Genomic DNA, 13,951 nt, shown 5'->3' on the forward strand with positions numbered 1-13,951 from the left:
TTAGAAAAATGAATTGTTCAATGAACATATCTTACCATTTCAATATGATATAGTTAAAAATGCAAGTATGAAAATGTAAAGTTTTCTCATTTGCTGTGGTGCATTCATCTAATCATTCTCAGTATTTGCAAAACATTAAGTGCATTCTCAGAACAATTCGTTCATCTAAGAATACATCTATGTCATTGAATATGTTAGTCCCTTAGAAAGACAAATCCTTGTTTCATTGTGTTGCCAAGATTAGTTATTAGTAATGTTGTCAATATAAAAGTGGAAGGATGTTCGGATGTGAACCATGAGGTTTTTCAAATATAATCTGTTGAATCGCCTGTGAATTCTGATTATATTCCACTAATTTTACTCACACTTTAATCAAGAGGTTTCACGACCGTTTGTGGATCTGTCAAAACATGTTTGGAGGCTGTTTGAGAAACATACTCTGCCCCTGATGCGAAAGATTCAAGATTACCAAAAAAAACCTAAAGAAAAATTGATGTGTAACAACTCTGGCAGTTGATGTTCTGTCACCAGATTTGTCAATCCCACTGCTTTCAAAGCAATTTGTTTTAGTGAATGTATTGAAGTAAAGCCGTTGTGTTTCAGTTTAGAGACCTGTCAAGACCTGTTTAATGACGGTTATGCAGAAATTGAGATACTGGAAATGTCGTGTTGTCAGGTGCGCGGTAAAGGGGTGAAAAGGAGCCCTGACCAGCAGGGGACGCTCCACAATTTAATTATTTGTATTTTGTTCATAGAAATAAAATAAAAAAAATCGGGATCCTGTCAAATACAAAATTAATCCTATTGTATTTTCAAAGATTGTTTTTAGCAGTAAAAATTTTATGTTACCCCTCCCAGACCAAAAAACACACATCCGTTTTTGCCCTGATCCCCCCTGGATCTGCATGGAATGGTTCGTTCCTGCTTGGAGCGCTTAACAATGACGTCAATCAGTAGAAGCTGCATAGACATATTATAATATATTATATTATGTCTATGAGAAGCTGCAGCTGAATACAGAATACAGCTACCATGAAACGACTGAGCCAGTTACTATGCTGCTAAGAAAAGTTATGAAATCAGGTTTTCAAAAACAAAATAGAGAGAGGGAGAGAGAGAAAAAGGCAAGAGTGTTAATTTATAACCCAGCTTTTCTCCAAGAGAGGTGGGTAGATTGTGTGAGATTATCAACCATTTAGCATAATTAGCTTAGCTCCAGACTACTGTTTGCCTCCTTTTCACTAGCCTTTAATAAATTAAGGAAAAAAATTACCATCATATTCATATATTTAACTTGTCCCCTGTGCCTTTTACCACTTAACAGATAAGTGAGTGAGATAAGTGAGTGAGCAGAAGCTCTAACCCACTACCCTCGTGACCTGTCCTCTCCTGAGTGAAATTAAAGCTGTAGTATGTAACTTTTTTATAATATTTTTTTCACATATTTTTTAAAACTGTCATGTTGTGACAGAGAAGTAATCTGTGAAAAATCTATTTCCTCTGCTTTCTCCCAGGGTTCTCTAGAAACAACCAGTCAGTGGCAGGAAAGTTTTAGTGCTGTCAATCACAATCTCATGTGGTGTTGCTCATTCTTCCTCCCCCTTGATTTGTGCCGTGATGCAGCTAGCATAGCACAGAGCTGTGCAGATTCAAACTGTGAATGCTCAGTTTAGTTAGATAGCCACCAATGATGGCAGATAAATGGTTTCTTGTAATGATAAGTTGTTACTCCCCCATTAGCACATTTAGCAGTGAGGGAATGAGGCTAATTGACAGCGCTAAGAGCGTCCTACTAGTTCTGATTAGTTGGTTTGGTCAGAACGGTGCATTACTTTAACCAGTAATAGTAATTCAGGAAGGAGATGGAGGAGATTGATTGTTTTGACAGATTATCTGTCTCATAACAAACTGTCACGACATCGTGACAGCTTTAACAAATATGGAGAAAACATATTTTTTAATTAAAGTTATGTATTGCAGCTTGAATAAAATGCAACTACATAGCATTTTTGAGAAGTCTAGATTGCTTTATGTGTAGTTGCACGTTGCTTTTGACTGTTGCTCACGGGGAGAAACATTTCAGTGTCTAAAACTAATAGAAACAAAATTAAGCAACCTACTTGCATACTGGATGTGGACTGTTGGATGTAAAATTCATGAGCAGTAAATATTCTGTCCTAGTATCAGTTTTGGACCAAAGAAAGCAAGGAAGTTGCAAGCCTTTAAAATTGTGACGCTTTTTATGGGTCAAATAGACTCAAAAAAATTGTAACAGCAGCTGTGCAGGGGGGCCCAAACTAATTTTTTTGTCAGGGGGCCCACGATTCCTGGCGGCACCCCTGCATGTAGTGACATGTACTTAATAATTACTCATAAGGCTCAAGGAATAACCACTATTTTTCACTTTCAGATTGTTTTGAACTTCAACTTGGGCAGAGTTTTTGTAACAATATGTACAAAAAACAATATGTAAAAATACATATTTATTACTTACTTTTAAATGTTTAGTTCTTCTCCTTCAACCAATCAATTTTCTTCTGTATTACTCTCATATATTTTATTTTGGGAGAACAATTAATGTGATTGTAATCTAAGTGTTGCTGCTTCATTTTTCACATTTTTACAAACTGAGAAAATGTTGAACCGCGGTGTACCAGGAGAATCCGGACAACAAAATTTGTACCCAACAGATGTGCTTTTGGACTTCAGGAATAACAGAAAGTACCCAGAGATAATCCAGAGATGTATGGAGATAACATGCAGAATCTATGCAGAAAAAGCCTAGGTTGGGATTCAAACCCAGGATTTATTGCTGCAAAGCAACATGGCCATAAAAAAACAAAAGAAAAGTTCACAGTAATGCAGCTATGAACCAGGCTTTTAATTCCTTTTCACATTTCATGGAACATTAAAAAAAAATTCAGACTCAGAAAGGTTTTGTTGTTGCTTTATTTTTTCTTCATAATAAAAAAAATATATAATTGATTGATATGACAGATATATAAATTTTTATTATAGAAATTACTGATCATAGGAATCACTGAAAAAAAAAATCATTTAATTGAATTGGCTTTGAATCAGCTGATAATTATTGATATGAGGCAATTGCTCTGTTTGTGGTCATTATTTTCTGAAACTCCCTCTTCATTGGATCACACATACTCTGGTCTCACTACAAATGTGTAAGTGTACTTATCATCAGGACAGGGATAGGCAAGGACCTGGGTGTCATTTGTGCTCACATAAGCCAGGTCGCCTTTGAAACCTTGGATCTGACAGACGTACCTGTTCTGGCACGTCAGCAAGAGGCGGTTTCGAAAGAGAACACCGCTCGTCGACTGATACTGGTTCCGGAGAGCCAGTCGGGCTGCAGGAAATGATTCACACCGCAAACCCCGCCATGAACACTCGTTCTGTGTTTTCAAAACATTTGCCTCCCAGGTGATCATGTTGTTCTTAAAAAGAAGGCTGCTGTGGAGAGGTGTGCTCAGTTGCTTGTTAGGGGATTCAGTAGGACTTGGGTAATAACCACCATAACGACCGTAACTATCTCGGTAGCCATAATTCATGTATTGGTTTCGACTTTGAGATGAGGAAGATTTTGCCCCAGGGACAATAGTAGTACTCCAGGTCTCACCTGTGTAGATTCTGGGCTTGTAATCATCATTCTCTTTGGCTAATTTTAATTGGGTCAGATTACTGTAGAGTAGAACATTGAACTGATATGCTTTCAAGACACTGTCACGATATAGATCCCTGTGAGCGCTGAAGAGAAGAGATTTGGTCTCCAGCTCATACAGCTTCTCAGCAGGAATCATGGGGAAGCGAATCAGACGGAGCAAGTCGGCCTGGTTTTCTGAACTCAGGGAGCCGCCATTGTTTGTGATCCAGCCTTCCAGAGTCTGAAGTAAAAAATACTCATCGGCAACCACCAAATCAGAGCGGGTGAGAAGGCGACGAAGGAGCTCCACAGGAAGATCGGCCCAAACAGGGGAACCGGTCAGGTTTTGGAAATTCCAGGCCATGTACTGGACGCAGTTTTCCTCGAGGACCAAGTCCTTTGACTCAACGGCATATTTGTAAAGTGAAACTTGGGAGTGAAAGGACGCATCATCTGGGAGGACATTAGAAAACAGTCGACCTATGTCCTCCATTAGTTGTTTAATTCCAAAGTCTGAAGCGAGCTGGTGGAGGCACATTGCAGAGGAGTAGGTGATATCAGTCTTACGGGTGTAAAGGTACCTGTGAAGAAAGAGATTGGGAAATATATTTAAAACAAGAATTAAATGCTTTACGAAGAAAAAAACATAACACATCAACTTCAGTCCACCTGATGAAGGAGGTAAAATACGACTGGCAGGGTTTGTTGACAGTCACTGTGATGTTATTCGCCCCCGCTGAAGCACTGAAGTACGGGTACAACATGATGATCGCTTTGTGTGCACAAATTGTCGTTTCAGTCATCTCTTCGGTCCCATCGTCCTTTTTGTTTCCACTTGGGGTCTGGAAAGTGATCAGGAAATCACAAGCGGTGCCACGGTCAAAGATTTGACCGAGGTCACCAGAGAGGCCGATGCTGTGGTCCAGTGAATTTGTAGAGCCACTTATTGTCACATCATCTGGAAGCAAACAGATATTACAAAGAGCATTCGAAGTTCAAGAAACTGTTCTTTAACTGGTCTTTAGCCTTAAAGACTCTGGTAATGTCTATGTTGCCTTTAAAACAAGACCAGGCCCATGCAGAGTGACAGGACCCCTACTGAGCATAACATTGAGCCTCACAAAGCACATTGCAATTTGTGAAACACAAAAAAAAATTTCCTGGTAAGCATAATGGAAACATGGTGACCACTAGAATATTGAAAATGTCATTAAATTCAACCTAGTCTTTAAAAGAACGAATAGCAGCAGTTAGATTATACAAAACATAGTTTAACACATATATTTGGAATACATTTTCTAACTTACTTTTTGATTCACAGACAACTCCAGCATCCTCTTTATGGGTACAGTCAGTTTTTCCCCAGCCACTGAACTGACAAGACACAAGTTGTTTTTCTTTCCCTGTACAGGCAATCTCATCGAGCCAAATGGGTCCAGATGCTAAAATGATTTTTTAAAAATGAAAAAAAAGAGGAAAGATTTAAAATAAATCTTTTAGCAATGCCAAACACACCTAGCTGGAGAAGTGAATTGAACTGAAATTACAACTCTCCATTGATGGGAATCATTTTACTGCCATCTTGTGGAGGGAAAAAAAAATTAAGTACAGGACACCTGTTCCATAGTCCTTCCCAATCACAACGGATTTGGCTCCGGGGAAGTTGAGTTGACGACAAACCACCTGGGCTTCAGCTATGTCCCAGTTGTCATCACACACCGTTCCCCATTTCCCATCATGGTAGATCTCCACACGTCCCTCTGAGGGGCTTTCAGAACCAGACAGTCTCACGTTGCCTTCACTTGGCTCAGAGTTTCTCTCTAAACGCAAAAAGTCCAAGGACACATAGTGTTGTTAAACAAATATTCACAGAGTCTGAAGTTTACCCTCGGCTCATGAACAGCCAAGCGCATTATCATCCCACAGCACATGCATGACAATAAGTTGCATATTTACCCACAAAAGCAGTTTTCATTTTTCATGACTGCCAACATTTTTGTTTTCTTAACATGAATGACAAACCGTTTAAGTGACTTACGTAGAATGTCAAGTCTGTATGCTCTTCCAGAAACATAGAGAGAAAGGATGAAAGCAACAAGCAGATTTTGTGGGAACACGTCCATATTCTAGTGTCGAAAAAAAGAGAAATATGATAGACACATTATTGACTGGAATTTAAGTCAAGTAAACAAACTTTCTTTCACACTATATCAATATATAAAGTCATATCGAATGCAGACACCTACCCTTCGCCACCTCTGAACCTCCACTGTGCTCTCCAGCTAAAGGGTAAAGGGGGAACGTTGAATATATACTGTCGCTGCAGACGGCTACTCCCACCTTCTCCCCTAAGTTTCATTTCGCAGCAAAAAAGAACCAGCAAACTGTTACACAACTGTTAGTGGATCCGAAAGTTGTTTGAGGACACAATTTATTATTGACCACGTCTCGCCAGAAATGTCTGGCTACCACATGCACACTCGAAGTAAAAAGACAAGACTCTTAGGAACAGAATCAATATTTTACTGTGAGCCCCTCCCCCCTCCGCCTCCAGGTCCATAAAAACAAAACAAAAATATCCCATACAGCGAATTCCAGTTTTATAAAAACATCCTTCAGATTGTTTTGAGACAAAAAAAATATGTCCAGAGTGTTTACATTGGAGCAAAGAAGAGAAAAACAATGTTCAGAGTGTACAGTGTGAGCATGAATTTGCATTACTTATTGAAAAAAAAGAAACCTCACAGCTTCATAAATCAATTCTATGTATACATTCATTACAAGAAAGGCTACAGTACTGTCAAAAGCCACATTCCATCTTCCAGAAAACAAGCTGACAATGCTCAAATGGTCTTACACAATTCCCAAACTCACAAGACAAACATTTTTTTGCAGACTAAGTCTTAAAGTCTCTTGTCTGCAATGAAGACGACCCTATAAGGGCTTTAGTGATGGATTTCCGGGAAGCAGCAAGTGTGGCAAGTTCAACAGTGTCTGGATTGTAAACAATCTTCAACCACAGTGCAGTGGCCTCAAGACTAAGAGTCTCCGTCTTTAAGCCTTCTATATAAACTCCAAACCTTCGTATTTCACATCACCAATCTCAGTCTCGGGTAAGAGAACGCGTCCGTCAAGAGTGAAGGCCGTAATGTAGGTCGCGATCTTTCCCGCGTCTTCCTCTGACTTGAGCGCCAGAATGATTTGGTCATCTGTGTTGGGGATGAACTTGAACGAAGAGAAACCGTGCGTAGGGTTATGTGGCCCCACCCGGCTCACTTTGATGTCTTTGAAGTCTGGTGAGCAGCTCAGGACGAGGTTGGTCCCGCGGCGCTCGTCCGCCGTCTCCTCGTAGCGCTCTTTGCTGGCGCGACGTGGGAGGAAAAACCATCGCTGAAGGGTGTCGCTCCAGGCGGCCGACTCGTGAATAAAATATCCTGCGGAGACGAACGAGGTGTGAATGAAATAAAGAAAGAGAGCCAGGAGTCGATTGGATAAACAAAGAGCAGAGTTTCCTCACCTGGCGGCTCAATCCCCGCAGCTGCTTTCATTGATTTGTACCTGGGAACCCAGTTTTCGTGCTGCACGTCACCCCGGAAGCCCACCACTTTCACCCACTCTGGGTTGTTGTTGACAAATTCGCCCTGAGTGGTCGTCCACTCTTTCCCCAGGCCGCCAATGTACAGGTGTTCATCCTTTACTGCCAGCCACTCAGCTTTAAACCCTGCCAAGCGAAAGCACATTTAATTTGACATTTAATAGAATTGTTCTTGTGGACAGCTGCAAGTTAACAGTCAAGTTGCACAGTATCAATTTTAGAATAGATAAGCAGCTTTAGTTCATGACAATGCTAAACTGGTTTCATCATAGAGCCTGGTGTGGTTTATTGCAAACTTGAAAGTTCCTGTTTTTTTCTTTTTGTTTTTTAACTTGGGGTGACAGCTTAGGTCAGATGGCACAAACTCAGACAAAATTGGGTGTTGCAACATCATCATCATCCTAAACTGATATTAAAACTTGTTAGATGATGGACAAATTTAACTTTGACTAAAAAAACCTTCCCCCAATCTGTTCAGAATTTGTGGTCATAAAGGCCACGACTGTGTCAGGAACCCATCAAATGTACATTAAAGGCAAAAATTCTTCAGATGTCCTTGCTGATATCTGAAAACCCACATGGCTGAGGCACAACATGTTAAGCAACATTTAACGTGTTGTGACCCAGAATTAATCATTTTGACTCTTTGTAAATTAGAAAAAAGGAACAATAAATTCAGACGTGCTTATCTCTGTAATTGTGACTCAATGGGTAGAGTAGCTGTCTTGCAGTCAGCAGATTGCAGGTTTAATTAATCTAGGCCGCAAGCTGCCTACCGTGTACAAATGCGAATGTGGTTCTACGCGAAGCATAATGTCTCTTTCTTATAAAAAGACTTTATGCTAAATTTTTAAGTGATCTTGTTTGATAACTCTCTGGATGTCTGCCAAACAAAAACCTTGAAAGAACTTTAGAAATTCCGGGGGAACTATTCATTTAGACCACGTTAACAGGTCAGGATGCAACATTTGTTCTTGGAGGTACCAACTAAAAAAAAAAAACCCAAAAAACTGAAATTATGTTCAAAACCTTGTCAGAGTACTGCATGATAAAAAGTCCATTCTTATACCTTTGGCAACATTCCCATCTCCATCAGGCAGGATAACCCAGGGCACAGCCTTGTCTCTGTCTATGTGGTAGATGATACCCGTTCTGTCATCGACGGAGTAGAGTTTTCCATTGAACACCACCAAATCAGAAAGCTCCATCCCCCTGCCCTTCTCTGACAGGTGACTCTCCAGCACCACTTTGTCAGCGTCCCATTCAACCGCCACCTTGTCTCCACTCTGCGACACCAGCAGGTACCCCCTCCGCATGTAGCTGAACCACGTCAGCTTCTTCTCGCTGGCAGAGTTCGTGTCCAGGTCCGCGATGACCCCGATGCGGTAGCGCATTCCCTGCGATGTGCGCTCAGGAGGAGTCAGAGGGTAGGTGTCGTTGTACTGCGAATCGGCGTCCCTGACTGCGCTGTCGCGGCAGGGTCTCCAGCCCTGCGAGCCGTACGAGCGGCCTGAACCGAAGTGCATGAGGAGAAGCAGAACGAAGGTCAGGGATGCGCCCACGGCCACGATGGGCCTCCACTTGAGCCGGAACCGAGGGTCGGTGGGACTGGCCATGGACGCCAGCATGGGGAGGCCTCCTACAGAGATACGCAAAGGGTTCATAGGATCATTCTGCTCCAGTCGAGTGTAGCCTGGAGGTGCGGACATGGAGGACGGAGGCCGAGAGCGACCTACGCAAGAAGACAAATTGCAATTCAGACATTGGCATTAAAAAGACACGATCAAAAGGTTTGCACGTACAGGTCAACAAAATGAAAAAAACTCAGATTTATCACACCGAGAAATATTTAGCTAATGCAACCCAAAACTTCAGTTTCTTCAGAAGTGATTACCTGCTGCAATAATACTGTAATTCTCACGAAAGGAACCTCGACCACATTTTGATTGAAAATAAATTAATTTAATAAAAGCAGTCCGACATTTGCATATTGGAAATCCTTTTCTGATTGCTCACATCCTGTACATTAGCTGAAGCCATATTCTTCAAAGTGACGAGAAATGAACACTTTTTCACATATTACACAACTTATAATAAATGCCAGTTTTACATTTTTGATAGGAGTTATTTAAATTACTTTAATTTTTCAAGGATATTCAAGGATAGCATTAAGACGCGCATGTAAACTGGCTCTACAAGTAGTGAATGGATAGGTTGTTCTGGTTCCACAAGTTTTATTCTTATTGCTTTGTTTGCTTACCGTCCCTAAAAATATGCCAATTCAAAAGCCAACGCCATTAAGAAACCGAGCCCAACTCCTAATTTGCAAGCAACAGGTGAAAGGACAAGATGTTACTATGAATCCTAAAAACATGTTTTAGGATCCATATATTAGTTATTAGTTGTCAGAACTAATAACATTAGAGAAACAAATAAAATGTGCTTCACGCACAGTGGATCACTACATGCTATATTTACTGCTCCAGAGTAAGGAAAGTAAACTGATTTTGTTGTCATTAAGTTACTAACAAATACGTTTCATTCAGACGTCCTTTCAAAACACGAACACGAGTTACTTACTCAACGCCTTCTTTCTGGGTCTGTAGTTTAGACTGTATTCAGTTAACTTTTTCTCGATTATACGCTCTCATAAGTGTGTTTGTTAAAGCAAAACCAGGAGCAGGAAGAAGACCAGCTGTGGGCGGGGTAAACATCAGAGCAGCCACCAATGTGCTTTGTCTGCGTGGACGTTAGGAGGACGTCATATAAATCAGAGGCTCTAACCGGTAAATCAGGAAATACAGGCGTGTGGATTACAAGGTCCAAAAGCAGACACTGGTCGTTTTTCACTTAGACGTTACTGATTCTTTCAATTATACATACTACATTTCAAGTAAGATTTTGGCCCGTTATTTAAAGAAAAGATAAAGAGAGACTGAGGTTTTAAAAAAAAAAAAAAAAAGTGCTGCAGTTATCAGTAATTTTATGCTGCAAAAAAAAAAAAAAAACTGGTTCTCCAAGGAATCTCTTCAGCTGTTTTACGAATTTGTAACGCAAGACAAAGACATTTTAGAATGCAGAAATAGACACAGAAACATTCTAAATCTTCATATAATTGATTTTCTATATTCAAATGGAGAATCAAATTATTGCCAACTTGTTGCTCAGCAGGAACCAGCCTGAAAATCTTTCAGCATAAAGCTCAGACACAGCTCTGTAGTTGTAAGATGCATATGAAATCTGTTGCTAGGTATCAAGTTTGTTGCTCAAACCTGAAAAAGAACATTTTGAAAGATCTAAGAAAAAAAAAGAAAAAAAAGAAAGAGCATCTAATAATCGTCTAAAAATACAGATTACAACCAAATGCCGAAATAAGTAATCTCTGTCTTATTTAAAATTTAACTTACTTTCCTCCACCAGCTGCAGTTCTTTTCAGTTGTCTTATTTCTTGCTCTATCTGTATGTGTGGATCCGGTGAGTTGAGTTGCTGTTTTCTTATAGCAATTTCCTGTCATTAAGATTAACACCTGTTCTCTTGTCTTTCCCATTTTGAAAAACGGCTAAGAGAAATAGGTCTTTTCACACTGTATTTGTATCTCAGGGAAAAAAAAAAAAAAAAGGAATAATAGATCCATACTTACATTTACATTCATAGCCTCAATGATTTAAAAATAAAAAATAAAAAATCATTCAATAAGCTCTCTTTTTTTCCTCACTTGGAAGCCAGCATGGGGAGGCATAAAGATTATGCTTGCATAAAGATTGCATAAAGATGCATAAAGATTCACTTGCATAAAGATTTAATGATCTGAATAAAGGTTGAAGTCTTCATTTGATTAGATGTTTATTTTCAATTTACAAGGCATGACACACCACAGAAAGCTGCTGAAACATCCCATAAACTACTGTAGCCTTTCATCTCAGCCAACAATGATAAGGAAACTCAAAAGTGCATGTGTGCCATCACATTTTAGAGAGCCTGTAACATTAAAGCTGGGTTTTCTTCAGTGCTAACTCAGCCTGAGGCCATGCGGCATTTTTACCGAGACGAGACCCCGATCTGAAAGACCCTTTCATACAAGGGACCTCAGCCAAAAAGCAGCGCATTATATTTCCAACATCAGGGGGCCACCCCGACAAATCTGCCCACCTCCACTGAAAGCTGGAAAAACACAGCTTACCTTTTCGCCTCCGTCCCCCAGAGTTCTTAACCTGAGTCATTAAATCTGCTAACGTAGGCCCTCGCAGTCAAATCTGAGCTCCAAACTCCCTCTCTGCTCACCGACGATCTGCCATGCAGCCGTGACCTGCAGCCATTTCACCACAGCGCTTGTGAACTCTGCCTACACTTGGAAGATTATGACCCGGTCCAAAGGGGCAACTCCGACACTGGAAAAAACCTGGCTCATTCAGCTATCATTCATCAGAGTAATCCATAAATCGCAGGAGTTAGGGAGGCACTTGCAGGCTGAACAAGAGCACAACCAGGCGAGAGGTGAAAGGCGGCACCTCGGACAGGAGAAAACAAACGCAAATCTTTGAATGGACTTTACATAACATAGCAGTTGCTGTGATGCAACCATTACTGGGACAGAGGCCACAGATCACTCTGGTTGGGGCAACACAGCTGATGTTTCTGGCCTACAGTACCCTCTGTTAATTACCGACACAACTCTTTCTAGGCTTTGGGTCAAAAAAGATGTTCTTGCTCATCATCAAAAGGACACACAATCAGTGAGGCTGATACGCTGCAAAACAATAAATGCTTTTATAAATTATTAACTAAATACCTCCAAGTGCCGTGGTTTCTACCAGGCAATATTACCACACAGTAGAACCAAAATTTCCAACATCGTTGCATCCATATATGGGTGTGTGCGCGACTCTGGGGATGAGCCCAATAAGCATGTGCCAGCCTGTTTACTTTTATGTGCTACAGAGACATTAAGAAAATGTTTTGGTAAAAAGTGACCAGTCAGCACCGAGTTAGGAGGGAAAACATGAACATGACGATGCAACAAAACCTGTGTTGGTTTGATATGTTCTGCAGAGGCTTGACCTTCACACAGAGCAGAATCGCAGTGACACATGAGCATCTCTACAAAATATAGAAGAACAAAAACAAAAATATAACAAAACTTCTGCATGTATTTTTTTTTATTATTATCTGTAATTAAATTGCTGAATTCATATTTGAAATTGACATGCGCACCAAATTGAAACTTAAAAGTTTCCACTCCCGCCCCTAGGAGCACAAGACACGACAGCGGTTTGACCATCAGCTTGAAATACCACAATCCGATGCCTGACCCATGAAGGTCAATGATAATTTATTTGTCCAAATATTCTTTCATCATGGAGCTACTTTCGTGGAGCCAAGAAGACATTCATTCAGATATTTCCCTCTACTAAAAAAAAAAAAAAATTCTATAGCATTATTAGAACTGCAGCACATTGTTGCTTTTCTGTTTAAAATTGAGGAAATTAGATCATATGAAACATTGTTGCTGTTGAAATAGAGCACATAGTCAATAAGGTAATAAACAGTGGTGCTATTGGTTTGCGGTGGTTTGTAAACATTCTCTCTTTATTTCCTTTTATTCACAACTATTTTGCGATCAATAGGCGTTTGTGATTGCTTGAAACGTGTTGTAAATTTCCAATTTCATAAACCGACTGTTGGTTCAGTAAGTTCAGTAATTTAACCTGAAGCTACAACTCTCTACGAAGGGCAGCGTCACTAAAGCTGATGATTCAAAGAAGTCAGATGGACACATGAAGTGATGCAAGGAACTTCATAGACCTGGTGTTGTCCAATAGGAGGGCTTTGCTCCAGGAGGTTTCGGGTTTTGGATCCGGGAGACATTTCCGTTTTATTTATAGGCATGCCTATAGATACTAATGTTAACACCTGAACTCCAGCAGGTACATCGAGAGTCTCAGGAAGAAAGGAAGTCTGTTAATGTTGAATTCCCTTACAGTTTTATAGATGAGGGACTGCCACACTCGCACACACGTATGACCGAAGCTGGGTTATCATGTTTGTGTCCTGCCAGAGTCACCGATTATATATAGATGCTGTGACGAATCAGGTGATACCTGCGATGTTTCGAGTCGTACACCCTCCTTCAAACTCACCTCAGATATTAGATTTTCACCTGGTGACAGCAATCAGCGGCTTCGAGCACTTCAGGTGTCATCGTCGCGTCGCTTCCTCCTCCTTTCTTTCACAGACAAAACTGTCCTTACTTCCTATCAGTGCCGATGACGACAGCAACGTGTCAAGTGATGTGTCGGTCTCGACCGAGCCGGCAAGATATGCATATTCATTTATATCGCGCTGGATACTACATTTTTTGTAAATTTTCCTGGAATATAAATATAATTTTCATCTTTAATGTAAACATTTGACCAATATTTCTCATAACGATAAATCAGAAGTTGGCAGAAGCAAAGTGTCATTTAGGTGCAGACGGAGCTGAGCCAAATTCTTCAGATCTCTTGAAAGGGCCGGAAATCCCATTTCATGACGCAACACAAGATCTACCGTTGCGTTCAGGTTCTCTGGAAAACATCAATTTGGGAAGTACATAGTACTCCATAGAAGAAAGTCTTCGTGGTACAAGGTGAAATCTGTGCTTTGCTTTGTCTCAGAAGAGGGTAGACTACCCAAAAATTGTCCTCAAGTTAAAGTA

The 13,951-nt window shown here is 40.5% G+C and overlaps 2 protein-coding genes across 5 annotated transcripts; both read right to left on the minus strand.

The window, feature by feature from the left end:
• Positions 1-2,860: 2,860 nt before the first annotated feature.
• Positions 2,861-5,998, minus strand: LOC103140960 (galectin-3-binding protein B-like). Of its 2 annotated transcripts, none has more exons than XM_016673548.1 (6): positions 5,909-5,998; positions 5,700-5,787; positions 5,278-5,481; positions 4,969-5,103; positions 4,331-4,619; positions 2,861-4,242 (listed from the first exon to the last, which is right to left on the minus strand). In XM_016673548.1, the coding sequence occupies exons 2-6, from the start codon at positions 5,782-5,784 to the stop codon at positions 3,153-3,155; spliced, it is 1,803 nt and encodes a 600-aa protein (XP_016529034.1). In that variant the 5' UTR covers positions 5,785-5,787; positions 5,909-5,998; the 3' UTR covers positions 2,861-3,152. The 2 variants fall into 2 exon arrangements, with proteins under 2 accessions (XP_016529034.1, XP_007556402.1); XM_007556340.2 differs by having other exon boundaries at positions 4,331-4,616; positions 5,908-5,998.
• Positions 5,999-6,161: 163 nt separating this feature from the next.
• On the minus strand, positions 6,162-13,525 carry cant1a (calcium activated nucleotidase 1a). 3 transcript variants are annotated; one of them, XM_007556342.2, is made up of 4 exons: positions 13,395-13,525; positions 8,326-8,988; positions 7,179-7,382; positions 6,162-7,095 (listed from the first exon to the last, which is right to left on the minus strand). In XM_007556342.2, exons 2-4 carry the CDS (start codon positions 8,963-8,965, stop codon positions 6,725-6,727), a joined length of 1,215 nt encoding a protein of 404 aa, XP_007556404.1. In that variant the 5' UTR covers positions 8,966-8,988; positions 13,395-13,525; the 3' UTR covers positions 6,162-6,724. The 3 variants fall into 3 exon arrangements, with proteins under 3 accessions (XP_007556404.1, XP_007556403.1, XP_007556405.1); XM_007556341.2 differs by lacking the exon at positions 13,395-13,525 and adding an exon at positions 11,438-12,121; XM_007556343.2 differs by lacking the exon at positions 13,395-13,525 and adding an exon at positions 9,841-10,162.
• Positions 13,526-13,951: the final 426 nt, after the last annotated feature.

The sequence above is a fragment of the Poecilia formosa genome, unplaced genomic scaffold (assembly GCF_000485575.1).
Source record: "Poecilia formosa unplaced genomic scaffold, Poecilia_formosa-5.1.2 Scaffold78, whole genome shotgun sequence".
NCBI classification, from domain to species: Eukaryota; Metazoa; Chordata; class Actinopteri; order Cyprinodontiformes; family Poeciliidae; genus Poecilia; species Poecilia formosa.

Excerpts from the sequence above, each read along its gene's own strand:
- LOC103140960 (XM_016673548.1), bottom strand. The coding sequence starts at position 5,784 with ATGGACGTGTTCCCACAAAATCTGCTTGTTGCTTTCATCCTTTCTCTC. Across the intron at positions 5,482-5,699 it reads ATACAGACTTGACATTCTAC|AGAGAAACTCTGAGCCAAGT; the intron begins GTAAGTCACTTA and ends TTTTGCGTTTAG. Across the intron at positions 4,620-4,968 it reads AGTTGTCTGTGAATCAAAAA|ATGATGTGACAATAAGTGGC; the intron begins GTAAGTTAGAAA and ends GTTTGCTTCCAG.
- cant1a (XM_007556341.2), bottom strand. The coding sequence starts at position 11,477 with ATGACTCAGGTTAAGAACTCTGGGGGACGGAGGCGAAAAG. Across the intron at positions 7,383-8,325 it reads AGATGGGAATGTTGCCAAAG|GGTTTAAAGCTGAGTGGCTG; the intron begins GTATAAGAATGG and ends TTCGCTTGGCAG. Across the intron at positions 7,096-7,178 it reads TGCGGGGATTGAGCCGCCAG|GATATTTTATTCACGAGTCG; the intron begins GTGAGGAAACTC and ends TCGTCTCCGCAG.